Source organism: Hemicordylus capensis, chromosome 2, assembly GCF_027244095.1.
Source record: "Hemicordylus capensis ecotype Gifberg chromosome 2, rHemCap1.1.pri, whole genome shotgun sequence".
In the NCBI taxonomy this organism is placed as follows: domain Eukaryota; kingdom Metazoa; phylum Chordata; class Lepidosauria; order Squamata; family Cordylidae; genus Hemicordylus; species Hemicordylus capensis.
Genome location: NC_069658.1, coordinates 304,719,022 through 304,737,302, shown reverse-complemented (window position 1 = coordinate 304,737,302; position 18,281 = coordinate 304,719,022). Strand labels below are relative to the sequence as shown.

The 18,281-nt window shown below is 42.6% G+C and overlaps 1 protein-coding gene across 1 annotated transcript in view; it reads right to left on the bottom strand.

Annotated features, from left to right (window-relative positions):
* DENND6A (DENN domain containing 6A) overlaps window positions 1-18,026 on the bottom strand; it is a 69,490-nt gene extending 51,464 nt beyond the window's left edge. The window contains exons 1-5 of the mRNA XM_053296770.1: window positions 17,650-18,026; window positions 11,233-11,271; window positions 11,115-11,157; window positions 1,662-1,774; window positions 79-159 (exon numbers count right to left, since the gene is read on the bottom strand). Of these exons, the coding sequence (XP_053152745.1) occupies window positions 79-159; window positions 1,662-1,774; window positions 11,115-11,157; window positions 11,233-11,271; window positions 17,650-17,850 (477 nt within the window). The 5' untranslated portion in view covers window positions 17,851-18,026. The remainder of the gene's footprint in view (window positions 1-78; window positions 160-1,661; window positions 1,775-11,114; window positions 11,158-11,232; window positions 11,272-17,649) is intronic.
* Between the last annotated feature and the right edge of the window lie 255 nt (window positions 18,027-18,281).

Genomic DNA, 18,281 nt, shown 5'->3' with positions numbered 1-18,281 from the left:
GAGGGAACACTGTTTCATTGTAGCTTATAAATCTACATAGTATAGCAATCTTAAGTAGTCTTCCTAAAATTAAATTACCTTCTGGAAGTAGCCTCTTTTTAACGTTTTGTCTTGGACTTGTCTAAAATATACATAGCCATAATAATAAGCAGGATCCTTCTGTAAAGAAAACAAAAGCTTCACTATTTTCAGAAGCAAACACATTCCATAACACCTCATACTTTGCAAAGAGTTGAAAGGTTGGAGGATCATGTCTTTCATCTTAGGGATTACTTTATATATTAAAAATAAGTCTTGCACACTCTCCTCAAAATGATCTGCTCAGTATATTTACACACTATATAGATGACTGGAAAATATATTTATAGAGAGCAGCATGCAAACCAATTAGTCGTGACTAAGCACCATGGAAATCAATGGGACAAGTTAGTCCTGACTAAGTCCCACTGAAATCAACGGGACTTATGATTAACAGTATTTATGCCCCATTGTATTGCCTGATACATGATTGCCTGAACATTAAATCATTCTTCCACTCTATACAACCGAACCTTGCATAACAAATAGAAAACAATCACAGCTGGGTTCAGACCCAAAATTTCTAAGATCATGTTACAAAAAGCCCTGCATATACAGTACTTAATAATAATATTTTACAAAAATCTATTAATCTGAGCACTTAGAACAAACTCGTTAAACCTCATCTGTCAGCAAGTCTGCCTAGGTATAAGATGATTTGATACAAGCGAACACTTTTATAATTTTCCCCTCATCTCATTTCTGTTGCATTCTTAACCACACCAAATCAACAGCGTTTCCAATATACAATTTAATAAAGTTTTGGCTATATAGATAACCAACAGTAAACATCAGTGGTTTCAACCTATGCCCTAGGAACATTTTTGCATTGTGGAGCTACAGCAGGAGAGCACCAAGTATGTTCCATTCTAGGCTGAATAGAGGTTCAGACACGCCCCATAATCCTCTGCAATGAGCAGGGATTCTTTGGCAAGCAAACTGCCAAGATTTACTGAAGATAGAAAGTTTTAAAAAGCCATTGATATACAGCAACATTTAAATGAAATTTCCAAAGCATGGAACAATGGCAAACATCCCGGTTAGAGCTGCATGCACCAAAACATGCTGCATGTGCATAACAGGAGCATGACATTTTTGCCTATCCCCCCTTGTCTATACATTCCACCTGTGCCTCCCAAAACTACATCCCTGAGGGTCCCACAACCTTCAGGGACATTTTTTGGGGAGGCATAGCAGGCTGCAGAGGAAAGGGGAGATAAGCAGAAACCATTCCTCCTGTTGTGCATGTGCAGCATTTTTGGTGCATGCAAATTAGTTTGGATGTCAGCCACTACCTACACAAGATTAACGATATTTCAATATTTCATATTTCCATTTCAGAAAAAATGATATTTAATAAGCATGTTAATCACTCGGACATTGTGCAAATTTTATTAGTCATATGATCCAACACAATACCAGCAATTTTCTGAGCAAAACCCTTTGAAGAACAGGTTTTAGAATGACTAAGTAATTTCATTATGCACAATAATAATTACTTGCTTACAGAGATTATAAATATACTAGAAATAAAACAGTACAGTCTTGCATTAGGCCACGAGAAGACAGGTTACTATTCCAACCTTCAAATAAATGGGTAGGTCTCTGTCAAACTGGTCCAGTAGACAATGCCAAGAAAGCTTTTTGCTAGAAGACTGCCGGAATCTAAAACAAAACTGTGTGTCTCCAAGGCAACCTATGCCAAAAGAAAAGAAGGAAAAGAACAAAGTAATATATTGAGCTGGAAAAATGTGTAATGAATATCTCTAATTATAGCACTGTAAGCAGGCACTTGCCTGGTCACTTTTAGTGAGTGAATACACCTTTACAGGACAAAGCACAATCTTATCAGTTCTGTGACTGAGCTTGCATACTCAATGCTCTGGCTGGGAAAAGACAAAGGCATGCTGTGGATGCTGCATCTATACTTGCTGTTTCAGTCAGAACACACACACACACACACACACACAGGCATTCAGTAATGTTCAGACATTCAGAAGATAGATGTCCTACTCACACATTCAGTAACCATGTAGAATGTACACAGATATAAAGCCAACTGAAAATCTCACCCCAGGGCCAACGTGCTATATTGCCCCACCAACCATGAGCACAGCATCTGCTTTCAGAGACAAATGCTGCACCTAAGAAAAAACCCTGGCAATGACTGGGAATGCTAGGGCCCCAGTGTCTCCTATGGCCCCAGTGGTCCAACTGAATAAACATTCCTTTTTCCATGCTTTAAACTTATATTCAGAAACAGAATAAACAGTATTATGTGTCAACAAATTTAAGCATATGAAGTCACAGGACTAAATTAAGTAGAGGCCATTAAGAATGTTAGGCTTTATTAAAAAAATTGAAATAAGAGAAAACTTACTGTCTACATTCAAGAACTAAGCCTGAGGATTTATTTACCAGAAGGCTGGTGGGCAGTTTTTAAAAGAGCAACTCTTAAGATATTTATTTATTTAAACGTATTTGTATACCACCCAAAATGCAAGACTCTGGGCAGTTTACTACAAAACAATAAAAACAAGTAAAAAGGTTAAAACATTACAACAATTTAAAATTAAAACAATGTTAAAACTATTAGAACTATTATATATGTACAAGCACTTTATTTTTATTCTTGTTATTATTTTGAATACTTTACAAAAATTCTAAACAACCCAAAGCAAGTGAACAAAATGCACGCATACAACCAGAGCTCATAATATAAATCTAGCTAACAAGTCAGCTGTTTGCAGCACAAATTTGCACCCAAGCCTTCATGATTCATCCTCAAATGTCAATCTCCAAGATCTTCCTGTGAACACTGAATGTGAACAATAAAAATTAAGATGCAAAATCAAAAGCTTTTCCCCCTTCAGCTTCAAGCTGACCCAAAAATCCTTGTCTTTCTGCTGAAGATCTAACACAAATGGTTTATCTTAATAAATAATAATAAAATAATAATAAGCCAGAAAGGGAAATCCCAACTGTAACCAATTGATTTGTGTTGCAAGACTGAAATAGGTTTTATCTGCCTTCTTTCATAGAGCGTCTCAGGAGAAGGATCCAATACTAAATTGAACAGGAGAGTTATGTATAATTTAATCACTTCTTCCCAGAACATTTTATAAAACCATAATTATATGACGACTAATATACCATACATATATTTATATGAATCAGAGTATAAACAGGTTGCTCACCTGTAACTGATGATCTGGTAGAGATCCGTTGATATGCATTAGAATGGGGTTCTGCGCCTGCGCAGAAGCCTCTCGGTGTCGAGTTTATACAGCTCCTTTCAGGCGCCTGCACCCCGCCCCACGTGACCACGTGGCTATTTAAGGCGGGAGGAAGCGCAGGCTGCTCGGTTCCTTGGAGACTGCCGAAGCAGTCACAGACTCGTGTAGATCCACTTTAAGACCTATGGTGCACTGCAGAGGGGAGGTTCGGGAAGGTCTAATGGATATCAACGGATCTCTACCAGATCATCAGTTACAGGTGAGCAACCTGTTTATCTGGTACGGGATCCGTTGATATGCATTAGAATGGGTGTTTAGTTAGCTCCGGAAGGAGGAGGGAGCAGTTTGCAACACCCTTTTAAGAACGCCTCTCCCAAAACTAGCCTCTGCAGCGGACCGCAGGTCAACAGCATAATGTTTCACAAATGGTTCTTCAGATGACCAAGTAGTGGCCTTGCAGATCTCCGTGAAGGGTACTCCAGATAGAAATGCTGCAGAAGTGCCATATGCTCTGGTGGAATGTGCCTTGATAGTTTTTGGTGCTGGCACTCCTTGAATTAAATAAGTAAGGCGGATCGCGTCCACTAGCCATTGTGATAGACGCTGTCTGGACAGTGCTTGGCCCTTAGAAGATCCTTTGTACGATATCAGAAGTTTTTTTTATTTTCGAAACGGTTTTGTTCTTGACAGATAGTAGAGCAGTGCTCTGCGGACATCTAATGAATGTAGAGCCTTCTCCAACGGTGTAGATGGAGCTCTAAAAAAAGTTGGCAGAACTATGTCTTTATTGCTATGGAATTCTGAGACTATTTTGGGTGTAAACCTGATGTCCGGACAAAGAAGAACTTTATCCGGGTAAAAACAGGTATAAGGAACGTCCATACGTAGTGCAGTCAACTCGCTTACCCTGCAGGCAGTTGTGATTGCCACTAAGAAGGCTGTCTTTAAGGAGACATGGCAGAGAGTAGTCATGTTCATGGGCTCAAACGGAGGCTCTGTTAGGGCAGAGAGCACCAAGGATATGCTCCAAGGTTCAATAGGCTTGCGTGTAGGAGGGTAGAGATTTGACAGTCCTCTTAGGAAATTCTTACATGTTGGGTGTGAGAACAGTGTTTTGCCATCCCACCCAGGGTGTTTTGCCGTAAGGGCAGCTAAGTGTACTCGTATGGATACATGAGAAAGACCGACTTCTTAAGGTCCGTTAGATATAGTAGGACTTGTCGTATGGATGCCTGCCGTGGTCGGAACCCATGCGCCTCCACATAAATCGAAAACCGCCTCCACTTGCTAGCATAGTTTTTTCTGGTGGATGGTTTTCAAACGTTCAGGTGGATTCTTTTCAGAAGTTTATCCGCCACGCTGTCAGTTGCAGCGTTAGTACTTCTGGGTGCAGTATCCGACCGTGTTCTTGGATTAACAGGTCTGGGCGATTTGGCAGCCTTTTGTAAGTATGAGAGCTCAGTCTGAGTAAATGCGGAAACCATGGCTGGCGCGGCCACCATGGGGCAATCAGGATGCACTTTACTGGGGTATGCAGGAGATGGGCTACGATCCTGTTCAATAGTGGTAACAGCAGGAACATGTAACACCATTCCATCGACCAGTCTATTTGGAACGTGTCCCCCACTGAGTTCGGGTCGTGTCCTGCCCTGGAGCAGAACCGTCTGCATTTTGCATTCTCCGAAGTGGCAAATAGGTCCATTTCCGGTTGACCCCATAGGTCAAAGATCTGTTGAAGATAAAGGTCGTTCAGCTCCCACTCGTGACGTTCCTTGGTGAACGAGCGGCTGAGGTCGTCTGCTAACACATTGTCGGAGCCCTTTATGTGTATTGCTACTGGCGTTATGCTGTTCCTGATGCACCAGTGCCAGATCTGAACACTGAGAGCACAGAGGGATCTGGAGACCGTTCCCCCCTGCCTGTTGAGGTAGGCTATAGCTGTGGTGTTGTCCAATTGTAACTGGACTATCCTGCCACGTAGCATGGGAAGAAAAGCCTTCATGGCTTGGAATGCAGCTAGTAGCTCCAAGAAGTTTATGTGCAGCAGACTCTGGTCCCAGGTCCAAAGGCCTTGTGTAGTAGTGGCATTGCAGTGACCTCCCCATCCTCGGAGAGAGGCATCGGTTGTGACCCATACGGACGGAAGCTGGACGTGGAATGGGATTCCCCGGAGCAGATTTGATCGCTAGGTCCACCAGGAGAGAGATCGTAGGATTGGAAGCGGAATTGTCAGTAGTTTTCCGGGGCTGTCTCTGAGTAGATGAAGGAGGACAGGAACCACAACTGCAGTTTCCTCATTTTGAGGCGGGTATATCGTACAGTTGTCCTGCAAGACACCATTAGGCCCAACAGACGTTGCACATGCCATGCTGTCTGCCACGGTGTGGACTGAAAAGTTCCGACTAGGGACGCTATGACTTGAAACCGGTCTTCCGGTAGAAACGCCCTCCCCAACGTAGCATTTAGCTGTGCTCCAATGTACGATATGGATTTTGTTGGAGTTAAGATTCGACTTTTTCCAGTTCACTTGTATACCCAAGTCCTGGAGAAGCTTCAGCATGTATGCTATTGCTATCTGTGAAAGCAATTCTTCTTTGCTCGTTGAGGACAGAAGCCAATCGTCCAGATATGGATACAGCTTCAGACCCCTCGTCCTGAGATGGGCGACTACCACTGCCATACACTTCGTGAAGACATGGGGGGCTGTGCAAAGGCCGAATGGTAGTACCCTGTACTGGTACAACGAGGTCCCCACTGTAAACTGTAGATACTTTTGATATGAAGGTCGGATCCCAATGTGAAAATAGGCATCCTTTAAATCCAACGTCACAAACCACCTTTCCAGATGTAGAAGAGGCAGGATGTCCTGTAACGTCGTCATTCGATACTTTTTCACTTGAATGAACTTGTTCAGATGTCGCAAGTCCATGATGGGTCGAATCCCTCTGTCTTTGTTTGGAATTTGAAAATACCGGGAGTAGAATCCCTCCCAGCGGTTTGCCCATCGTACTGGTACTATTGCTTTCTTGAGTAGGAGTTCCTCCACCTCCTGTAGAAGAGCAGGTGTTGCGCTTGTGAAGCGAATTCCCCTGAATTTTGGTCTGGCCTTGAACTCTATTGCATAACCTGATTGAACAATCTTTAGAACCAACCGATCTGATGTTATGTTGCGCCATGCATTTGCATGACTTGCCAGCCTGATGGAGTTGGTGGCTAGTGGGTCCGGTTGTGGGATGTTGTAGACCAGACTCCATTGCTCGTTGATGTTCTGGGAGCAGGAGAATTGGGAAGTACCATTTGTGGACGATGGGCTGTCCTGAACTTCAAAGACGCTGTTTGTTCCCGTCAGATTGTTTGTTACGTTGGTTGGACGCAAATTTTCCTTTTTGTTGGGTTGTCCGTTTAGAAAACTGATGGTATGTTTTCCTAAAGTCTCTACGGTCCTGTTGTCTATATGAGGAACCGCGCCTATACGAGGAGCGTTGTCTGTTGCCATAAGATGTAGCAGGTGAAACTGCAGAAGTGAAGGTCTTAGCAGTAAACTTAGATTTCTTCATCTTCTCCATGGTGGCATCTGTTTCCTCGGAGAAGAGACCTTTGCCGTCAAAGGGCAGACCCTCTATTTTGTCTTTCACGTCCTGCTGTAGGTTTGCCGATCTCAACTAGGCGTGACGACGCAAGGTGATGGCCATCGTGATGGAGCGGGATTCAGACTCTGCGAAGTGTTTTGCAGTACTTAACTGCTGACAGGTAAGGTCCCCCGCCCTTTGTAACGTTTTTCGGAACTTTAGCTTTATTTCCTCCAAGGGCATGGAATCCAGATTCTTTTCTAGATCCTCCCAAATACAATAACTATACTTAGCCATACATGCTAAGTAGTTTGCTACTTTCACCGACAAACAGGAAGTAGAATACAATTTTCTTCCCATCACATCAAACTTCCTGCCTTCTTTATCCGCAGGAGTAGTATGTCGTCGAGTGGATTTGGAGGACGTGGCACAATCGATGACCAACGAATTAGGGACAGGATGTTTAAAAAGGTAGGTATTGTCCCGTTCCTGAACCCGGTAGAGCCCCTCCAGTCTTTTAGATGTTGGGGTGGAGGTATGAGGGTCTTCCCAGGCGCACTGTGCTGCATTTGAAATAACTGGTAGTAGGGGAAGCGCTATTGGTTCCACTGATTGTGACCTTCGCATGAAATTGTAGACAGGATCGTCTATGGTTTTCAATTGCGAACTAAGATCTAGTCCTAGCGCACTCGCTATACGCTTAACATGGGAGTGGTATGCTTTTAACTCTTCCGTCGGAGACACGTGGGATGGAGTCGCCACGTCTGGAGACAGGTCTGCCTCGATAGTTTCCGCATCGGATTCGAAGTCCGACGATCCATGGTGACTTTCGCCGGAATCTGGGTCCGAAATAGAATGGTGAGACGGTAATTGAGGTGACGTGTCCCTCCGAGGGTTAGCGGCCGGTAAAGGGTCAGTTTGTGCACCTGCATCAATAAAGTTTCGCACCTCTGTTTGGGTATGTGTCGAGGCAATGTGAACTTTGGTCTGTGTCCCTATGTCAGTAAATGTCTTGTTAAGGAGTGGTGCAGCTGTCATGCCAGTACGCCATGTCCAGTGCTCTTGGAAATCATAACCCACACCAGGAGAAACAGTCCCTGGTAAGGCAGATTCTGCTGAGGGCGACACCTGATGGCTGAATCCGCAGGTGTGCCATGGAGTCGGAGAGGCAAGTTGTACAGCCGTTAACACCCGGGCCCCGGCGTTGAAGGCAGTGTCTTCAGATCTGGGGAAACCTCGATAAGTAGTGGGGGTGGCAGCAGTAGAGTCCAGCATTTTAATTAATGGGTCCAGCTGTGGAGCATCATCTTCCACAGTCTCTATCATAGTAAAAGTCATGGGAGCCCAAAACCGTGGAGTCACAGTCGTGACATTCACAGGGGTATTCAATGCCGAAGCTTGAGTTTCCTCTCTCGAAATCAACGGCGAACGGATTGGTGTCAGCGCCGGCAGCAGTTCTCTGGTAGTCGGTATCGAGACACTTGGTAAAAGTGTAGATGTTGCAGTTTGTTCAGCCGATGGCAGAGCGAGTTCTCCTGTCGGCATAGAGACGTTCTGTGTCTGTGTCGATGCCAAGGAACAACAGGCAGCGGCAAGTTCCACGGCTTCCATTGGCATAGCATCTGTCGACATGGTAGGTGGCGTCAACGTCGAGCTAGCGGCAGGTCTCGATGTGGACATGGTCATAGCCGGAGCTTTCGATGTCGAAGGCATTTCAGTCGGAGGCGAAGGTTGCGGTGTCGATTCTTTCGGTACCGTACTCGTCGATTCCGAGACGAAAACAACCTCTTGCGCGGTGCCCGGAGAGGGTGTTGATTCCGACAGAGCTCGGTGCCGTGATTTTTTGGCGGGAGCAGCCGTGGTCGCCATTTTTTCTCCCAGCCTCTTCAAGGACTTAGGGGATTTGGCTTGGAGCTTCAAGGTTTTAGACTGGGCCGGACCCAGGTCCTTCGAGCTATGCACTTGAGGAGATTTTGAAGAGGGCCCTGATAGAACGTCATCATATAAAGCGGCTCTTAAACGCAATTCACGATTTCTCCTAGTCTGCTTCGAGAACAATTGGCAGATCTTACACGCCGAAGTCTTGTGGGTCTCGCCAAGGCACAATAGACATAAGTTATGTCGATCCTGCAAGGATAATTTAGCCTTGCACTCTGTGCACCGTTTAAAATTGCGTTTCCCCACAGGGGTATCCATAGTACTCACTATCCGAAGTCAGAAGCTAGAGAATCAGTCTGATCTTTCGCCAAACAGTAGAACAAGAAAGCCAAGGTAATTTCAGTCCGGGTCAATACGATATAACAGTCAGCAGAATAGTCAGACAGTCCAAATTTCAAAACCAGTGAATCAAAATGAGAATATTTCCAAGGAGTCTAGCGCGAAGGAGCCGTAGAAACCAAGTGATTTCCATGGCGGTCGCAAAGCAACTGAGCAGCCTGCACTTCCTCCCGCCTTAAATAGCCACATGGTCACGTGGGGCGGGGTGCAGGCGCCTGAAAGGAGCTGTATAAACTAGACGCCGAGAGGCTTCCGCGCAGGCGCAGCACCCCATTCTAATGCATATCAACGGATCCCATACCAGATCTAGATTTATGCTAAAGAACAGTGTCAAGCTTTGGCATATGAAAAAGTACATCTTAGGCATTCCTAGTATGGAATGCAGAATAGTACACAGTGATTGACATAAAGTTCAGAGTTGCCCAGTGTATCTACAGCCATAGCCATGGGAAGGCCTCTCAAAGAAATTCTGTCCCCTCACCTGATAATTCAACTTGCAATTTTAAAAAACTGTAAGGCTCTTGCCCTTTTACTTATGGAGATCTAAGAGCATGTGCACAGGCACTATTCTACTTTCTTTACATCTTTCTTTGGGTGGGTTCACACAGTGTGGCAAGTAAGGCTGCAGCAAACCACTGGTTCCCCACAAGCACGTGGTTCCAATGTGAGCCGGTCATGTTGTCTGAACCTGGAAATGTCAGCTTATCCTGCAGCACTTCCCTCCAGTAGTAGTGTGCACAGCTGTCCTTTCTACTATCCGATAGGCTTAAGTTGAACTTAACAGAATTTAAGTTTGCATTAATCAATTTAGGACTGGAATATCAGTCACAACCTCTGGACCTCAGCTTCCTAATTTGTTAACAAAGAATACTTGCTTAATTCAGAACAGCTTTGTAAGCCTTCATTCTTATTAGTGAAATGTTTGGAATTCTTCAAGTAGGATAAACAAGAACACAAGATTTTCTATGACATGCCCCATTTTACTTAATAAAATTGAAAAAAACTAACTACATGACAACATAAATGGCACAGATTATCTTAAATATTGCATTTACCAGAGATGGGGGATGGAAATTTTTCTGGAAAGATTTCCCATTTTCTGGTGGAAATGTTTCCATTTTAAAAATTCCATTGGCTAGCATTCAGACAAGCATTGCACACATGCAGCAGCACAAGTTCCATATGGCCGTGCTGTCGCTTAAGTGGAGGAATAGGTAACTTTCGCCAACTGAGGACAAAAAATGTCCTTGAAGGTAGCACAATCCTCTGGGTCATATTTTGGTGATGCACAGTGGACTTCAAATGGAAGACAAGATTGGCAAGTGACAGCACAGTGAAGCCTGAAACTCGCACTGCTGCATGTGTGCAATCCTAGTCAGTATGTGCAGCAATGTTTCATAAAATTCATTAGTAACAATTAATGGATGCCAATGCAATATTAGGCAAGTTCCAAAATTTCAACTAATTAACGTTTGTCAAATGATTATACCTAGAAAGTGTGTGAGAGGGTACATATTCTTAATGATTTATTAAGTATTCCAATAAATATATATATTTTTTACATAAAGTTTTGAATTTTTTCAGTACAACAATTAAAGCCCATGAAGTGTTTTTACTGATCCCCGCCCATTTGATTTCAGTTTGATTTGAACTGAAATCAAATATTTCAGTTCAACTATTTAATCAAATATTACAGTTCAACTACCTGTCTACTTAAAAAATGTTTGAGACACAGTGTGAGAAACTAATATGGTGAAAGTGTGGGGTTTTTTACTACATAAATATGTCAAACATGCCAAATCTGATCATAATCTATTTAGGATATCAGAAAAGTGTGTACAGTACAGTGATTTGGGAAATTTTTCCAATTCAAAAATTTCCAGAAAACCCCCATCTCTGCATTTTACATACATAAGTGGCATGCATATTAAATATATATATATATATATATTACCTGAATTGGAATCTGGGAAAGACAAATAGCAAATATTGGTTTTCTAGGGGAGAAAAGTAGAAGTTATATTTTGGAGAGAAACTGTTGCTTAATAAGTTATTTATAAGCTTCTACTCACCTCTTTATCTGTAAGTTTTGCATGTTGAGGGTATATTACCTGCAAATGATAAAATCATCATTGGTTGACAAAAAGATACATACATCTAAAAAGTAATATGCTAGTATGTTAAATTGTGCAAAGTGTATGCAGTAGCAGCTTGATACAATCCAGCTTCAGATCCTGGTTTATTTGAAAGTTTGGCTAGAATAAGCAGGATTCCCCACTTGGGACACAGTGAAAGATAGTGGCTTGTTCTAAGCCAGAATCATTAGTAGAATCCTTCTCCTCAGTGTGAAGTGGAAGGGACACCAGCAATGCACACTGGGCTTGTAGGAAGCTATTCATTCCATATTGTATCTACTCTTTTGAACAACCAACAATACATTACCTTTTGCCTTCACCGGTATTGTAATACTACAAAATGGTAACTGGAAAACTTGTACAAAAGAGCTGATTCAGTTAAACTCAATGTTATATTAGTTTACATCTTGCTTGTAATGTGATTTACTTTAAATTTATGATACACCCTACGGCTCAGTTTGGACAAGCTTCCAAACCATGTTTTAAAGGATCAAGAATATGTTAAGGGCTCCTTATTCCCATCTTATATGCTTGTTCTTCCTTCTTTTCCGAGTTGCCCCAAAGTTTGCCATGATGCTTAAATCAGGCAACGATAGTTAGTGCTATCCTCCAAATCATTATCTGCAGGCCCATTTTAAACCATGATTTCAAATTATAGTTTGGAAATTAGCACTAACCATAGTTTGCCAGAACTAGACATCACAGCAAACAATGATTACATGCAACCCAGAAACAAAAGGGAATCATTTTCTGTGGAATGAAAGGAGAGCAGAGGGATCATGCATCACGTTCCCAATCCTCCAAAGATTCTTGGTTCAGAGGATTGTTCAAACTGAGCCATAGAGTCTGTACTGTATTATCCTCCAAAGATTCTTGGTTCAGAGGATTGTTCAAACTGAGCCATAGAGTCTGTACTGTATTATCCTCCAAAGATTCTTGGTTCAGAGGATTGTTCAAACTGAGCCATAGAGTCTGTACTGTATTATAATGTTCCAGCTTATCAGTCACAAAAAATAATATTGAATGTGGTTCGTATCATTGCTCATTATTTAAAAATCCATTATCTTTTTAAGAAATTCAAGATAATGGACCAGATGTGTATATGCTAGCTGTGGCTAAAAATATGTTTGCTTTGAAACTTGCAGATTTTCCAGTCTGCAAAGGGATGGAAAAGGGAAATCAGTATTTAAAGGAGCAAAGCCAGTGTGCATTTTTACAATGTTTGAAGGCTTTAAATCCTAATTTTGAATACAGCCACCTGTTTACACTTCAGCAATTTAGTCCCAATGAAGTAAGCGAAACTATGCAATACAAGTGTTAAGATGGGGTGGGGGGTGGAATTATAATAATGTACTATATGCTGACACATGGTATTTTTATATGCTATTATTGTCCACTTGAAATTATTCACCGTACACGTACTGGAGAGAGCAAAATACAAAATGTAATATATTATTTCCTTATACAAAAATGTACTGAGCAAAGAAATCCAAGTCTAATCAGCACAGAATCAGAATATACTTATTTTTAGAGCAGCAACTTTATGCTAAATACTCTGGGGACAATCCAAAGCAGTTCGCTTGCCTGAAGGTTGGTAATTAATCAATAAATGAGGGCCAGAACCTGATATGACAAAGAGCTTTTACAGACTTATTTCATTAGTTTCTTATTGGATTAAAAAGTTATTTTGTACTAAAGTAACTGACTGACATACAAACGAGTGTTTCACTAGTGTCAGAAGCTGCAAGCACCTAAGAAGTTTGTAGAGCTTCACAAAATTGTGGTGCTCTACAATGTTGCACAATGTATACAAGGCTGTACAATGTGTTCTGCAAGGTACTGTGCAACATATCAACATCTTCCACTAGCACAAGAACTAGTCTGGAACAGATATTCCTTTTTTTGTGCAACGTCACTGCTCTTTGTCCTTGTGCTAGCACAACAGTATAATGCTACAGATGCTATTCTAGATGTATGCTGCCATTTTTAAAAATTCACAACCATTAGATTACTTAACTATCCTGTAACACTAAAACCATATATGAGCCTCTCCTGCACTGTTTCATCATGGCCTGGTTTAGACATCATGCAAAAACATGGTTTAATTTCTGGAAACAATCCCAACTTCAGATCCTGGCGTGTTTACAGAGCCATGTATAACAAGCTAGGGTTTTCCTTATTGAAATGCATTCCAAGTCAAGATCAGAAGTAGACTCATTCTTCCATTCACACAAAAAGGGGAGGTGGAAGTGCACACACCTGAGATAAGGAGATGTCACGAAGAACCAGGATGAAACCATGGTTCCACATGACATCTGAACTTGGCCTACATGTCAATGTTAATGTAGAAGGGCACCATCTTAATACAAATATTCATTCTAGCCAGTTTACATGTGAGAAAGAAAACCCAATTTCAACTGCGACAACAGCCTAAGTAGGTGATTAAGAATTCTATACTAAACATAATCTAGGTTTTACCATGGGAGGAAAAAAACCACGTTCTAACATTCCCATCATTCTTTCCAATTAACACAGGAATATCATTAGTAAAATGTACACATGTTGCAAAGAACCCTGGATACTTTTGATTAAAAATAAATAAATAAATTTACTGAGAAGTGTTGGAACAGGCAATATAAGCAAAAGGTATGATGTGGAGAGGACCATAAGAGAAGAACCAGAGGTGTGCATAATATACAGAATCATGTCCTTATCCAGGCATCCTCATTTCCTAATACTCAGCAGACCTTTCAAATCTGCAGCCCTCTCCACAACTGGGAGTATTAAGACAGAGTTGATGTAGTGTAATGATGAAGACCCTTAGCTATTAATAAGGGTTCCATAACCCTCAGGAACATATTTTTGGGAGGCACAAACAACTGCTGAAGAAAAAGGAGATAAGCAAAAAATCACCCCTCCCCCACTGTATGTGCAGAACATTTTTCAGTTTGCACAGTGTGAGCTTGGATGTCAACCCATAATACTAACCTACTCTTCAAGGCTGCTGAAGAATAAAATAGATATTTTAAACTTTGTGCATCATCACTGGGTGTTCGGAGCACCCTAACGTGCTATAAACATGCTAATTATCATTTCTGTAAAAAATACAAGAGGGTATCTGCAGAAATTCTACAATTTTCTCCAAGCAAAAATCACCACACTAAACATTTTCTGAACTCTTCATGCAATATTGTTGTAAATCGCCCAGAGATGTACGTTTTGGGCGGTATAAAAATATGTTAAATGAATAAAATATGATTGGAGAAATTTTTCTTGCCATAATTCCTGCAGAAGCAGAGATTATGGCCATCACATTATTTCTTTAGTGCATTTGTATCCTGTCATTCCTCCAAGAGGCTCCGATTGGCATATATGCCATTGACACATTTTATCTTTACAACCCTGTAGCATTGGTTGAGATGAAATAGCACTATTGATTACAAGGAATTTGCAATACAGCTACCTAATGAGTTTCCACTAGGACCTCAGCAGGTATTTGCCCTGACAGCAGCTCCCATCTTGAGCTAAAAGCCACAAACATACACATACTCAGAATTAATCAGTGGTTTGTTTTAAATATATTTCCTTCCCCTATAAAATACAGTGGGAATAAGTCTATTGCATGGATAAATTTGGTCCTCTAGAATGGCGGTCTGTGGTCTGGTCCATCATACTTCATACAATTGTGCCAGGATTCTAATCTTCTCCAAATAGTTTTTAAGAGTTATAGACCATACAATATTGAATACAATTTCTTTTGTTGGATATTTTTGCCCCCTAGAGTTAAAATTTTGGGGCCAATTGTAACCTATTAAGCATGTCCTAATCAAATGGGACAGTTCACTTTAAGTGACACAGTGGGGAAATGCTTCACTAACAAGCAGAAGGTTGCCAGTTCAAATCCCCGCTGGTATGTTTCCCAAACATCTATATCGGGCAGCAGCAATATATAGGAAGATGATGAAAGGGACCATCTCATACTGCATGGGAAGAGGCAATGGTAAACCCCTCCTGTATTCTACCAAAAGAAAACCACAGGGCTCTGTGGGCGCCAGGAGTCAAAATCAACTTGATGGCACACTTTACCTTTAACCAAATGGAGCTGCTGCTACCTGGCAAAACTTTCTGCGTTCCCAGCCTAACACTATAATGTTAACGACTGGCATGGGAGAACTCTGTATCAGCCTGATAGATCAAGTCCTTTGTCATGCACCCTGCCACCTGTTACGATCTTCTGGAGAGGTCTGGTTATGGTTGCCACCAGTTCGTTTGATAGTGACCCAGGACTGGGCTTTCTCTGTGGCTGCCCTGGGGCTTTGGAATATGCTCCCTGCTGATATAAGAGCATCTCCTTCTCTTGTTTGTTTTCAGGAAGACCCTCAAGACTCATCTGTTCTCCCATGCTTTTAATTATAATTATTTTTAATAATTTGCTTTAATAATTGTTTTATGCTAGTTTTTATTGTTTTGTGTATTTTTATCTGTGTTGATTTTTAAATATATTGTTTTAGATTTTGTACACACCACCTAGAGATGTACATATCAGGCAATATAAAAATATGATTAGATAAATAAATAAAGACTGAAGGGCCTTCAATCATCTATCTGCAATGCAAATTGATGAGTGAAAACCAAAGGCCAGGGTGTACACAGAGGGCAAGATCAGATACAGATCAGATGTAAACCCTAAAAACTTCCTGCACAGAGCAGATTCAGCTATCATCTCAACTGACTCCACTAACTCTTCTAACCCCTGCTAAATGAGCAAAGAGACACTTTTTTAAAGTGATGATGATTCTCTTTATTGAGCAGGGGAAGAACAACTGGCCCTATCCATCCCCAGCACAGAATCCCTCCAGGGGATGTTGCTGGTGTCTACCTTATGTTCCATTTTTAGATTGTGAGCCCTTTGCGGACATGGAGCTATTTAATTTTATGTCTCTATGTAAACTGCTTTGAGAACTTTAGTTGAAAAGCAATAAATAAATAAATAAATAAATAAATAAATAAATAAGTCATGGTATTGACACACTGAAGCTATGGAGTGATGTTCTTTTAGGTCTGCCCAGCACTTCAGTGTGGTATAGTGACTGCTGCTTGCTTTGGGAAACATAAGTAGTAGTAACGGAGACTTGTGTCTCCACAAGCATAGTGGAAGAAGAAGCCATAGCAACTTGAGAGCTGCTTCCCTGTGAGTGTATACCACATATCCTGGAGATTTGGGGGACATATGTTTCCCTTCACACTTTTCATTAGAAAAATAATATGTGCACTCTTGTTAATTGTGAAATGACCAAGAATGAAGCCCACTGGGTGACCTTGGGTAAATCACTCCCTTTCTCAGCTTAACCTACTCACAGGGGTGTTATTAGGATAACATTAGACCCAGGGGTGTAACTATGATTGAACAGGGATGGGGGACAAATGTCCCTGGGGAAAGAGCCCCACTGGCTAGATGATAGCTTGCTCTTTGCTCTCCCGCTCGCACCTCTTTGAAGAAGGTGGTGGTGGGGAACAGGGATCCATCTTCACTTTTTGTCCCAGGACACACTCCAACCTTGCATCATCCCCGATTAGACAACTCTTCATAAGCCACACTAAGCTCCTTAGGTGAAGCCGGAGAAATTATCATAAATACTCAAATATTACAATGCATCTTAAACTCATAATATGGATGACATATGAAAAATAAATCTTGGATTAAAAGAGGTATGGATGAGGAATCTGAGTCAAACAAATAGTTGCATGTCACTCAATAATATGCCATTCGTTTAACTTGTTAGGAGAGCTCTATTTTACTATCATTTCCCCCATGAAGTGTCTCCCATTGCCGCAGCCTCTTTTCCGACCGTTTTCAAAACGGACACCCTTTAACTGGAACCATAGTTGCTTTGAAAGTAGTAGTGAAAAAAGCAAGGGTCCCTTGACCCCCTTCTCCAGCCAAGTTCTGCAGATATATTTACACATTTCGTTCCCCCTTCTCTTTATTGTAACAAAGAGGAAAAACAGGCAACATCCGCTCAGCCTTGGAAGCTGCAAAACTATCAGCAGGGAAAGCCACAGAGGAGACGATCACAGCACACAGTCCACCTCGCAGAAGCCTGACCACATCCTCCGGGGGAAATGCCGGGAGACGGTCTCAGTTCCATTCTGGGACGACATTCCCAAGACGCTGCTCCCCGCCCGCCCCATGGCTCAGTCGGCCCTCCCTCTCGGAAAGGACACGGGCTGTGCTTGGGGGAACCTGTGCCCACAATCCATGCCCCCCCCCGGCCCCTTCTCCAAAGGCTGCAGCAGAGCAGAGGGACGCCTCTCCCATGAGAACAGAAGGGCTGCCGTCGCCTCCTCGCTCACCTCCACGGCCTGACCGAGCTCCAGGTCGAAGCCCACCACACACACGCAGTGCAACCAGGCCGAGAAGCGGTCCCAAGACAGCAGAGACAGGCACCGACCCGGCGCACATTCCTCGGGCTCCTCCGCCTCCAGGGAGCCCCCCAGCCTCGCGCTTCCGCCTTCACCATCATCGCCTTCGCCGCCCTGCTTCCGCAAGGACATGGCAAGTGGCGGTGGCACCGGGCGGCGAGGCAGGCGAATTCCTCGAGCCGCTCTAGAGCGAGCCCTGGCACCAACCCGAGGGGAGGGAAGACCACGTGACGCATGTCTCTGGGGCCGCGCTCACTTCACTCCCCGGCCCGCCCGCACCTCCTCCCTCCCCAATTCCGGTGTGGGAGAAGCCACAGCGGCTCGAGGGGAGGGAGATGGAATAATCCAAACGGGCAATGTAGGGGGGGAAGCAAGGAGAGGAGAATTACACAGGGAAAGGGGCAAAATTTACAGCGACGGGGCGGAGAGAAAACAAGTAATAGCCAGTATGATAGAAAAGAACAATGTGGAAACTCCCCAGCAAATATTGTTGTTTGTCAAAGAGTATGCTATATAGGTTTGTTATCTATTAAGGCACTGGAAGACTGTGGTGGAGGGGAATA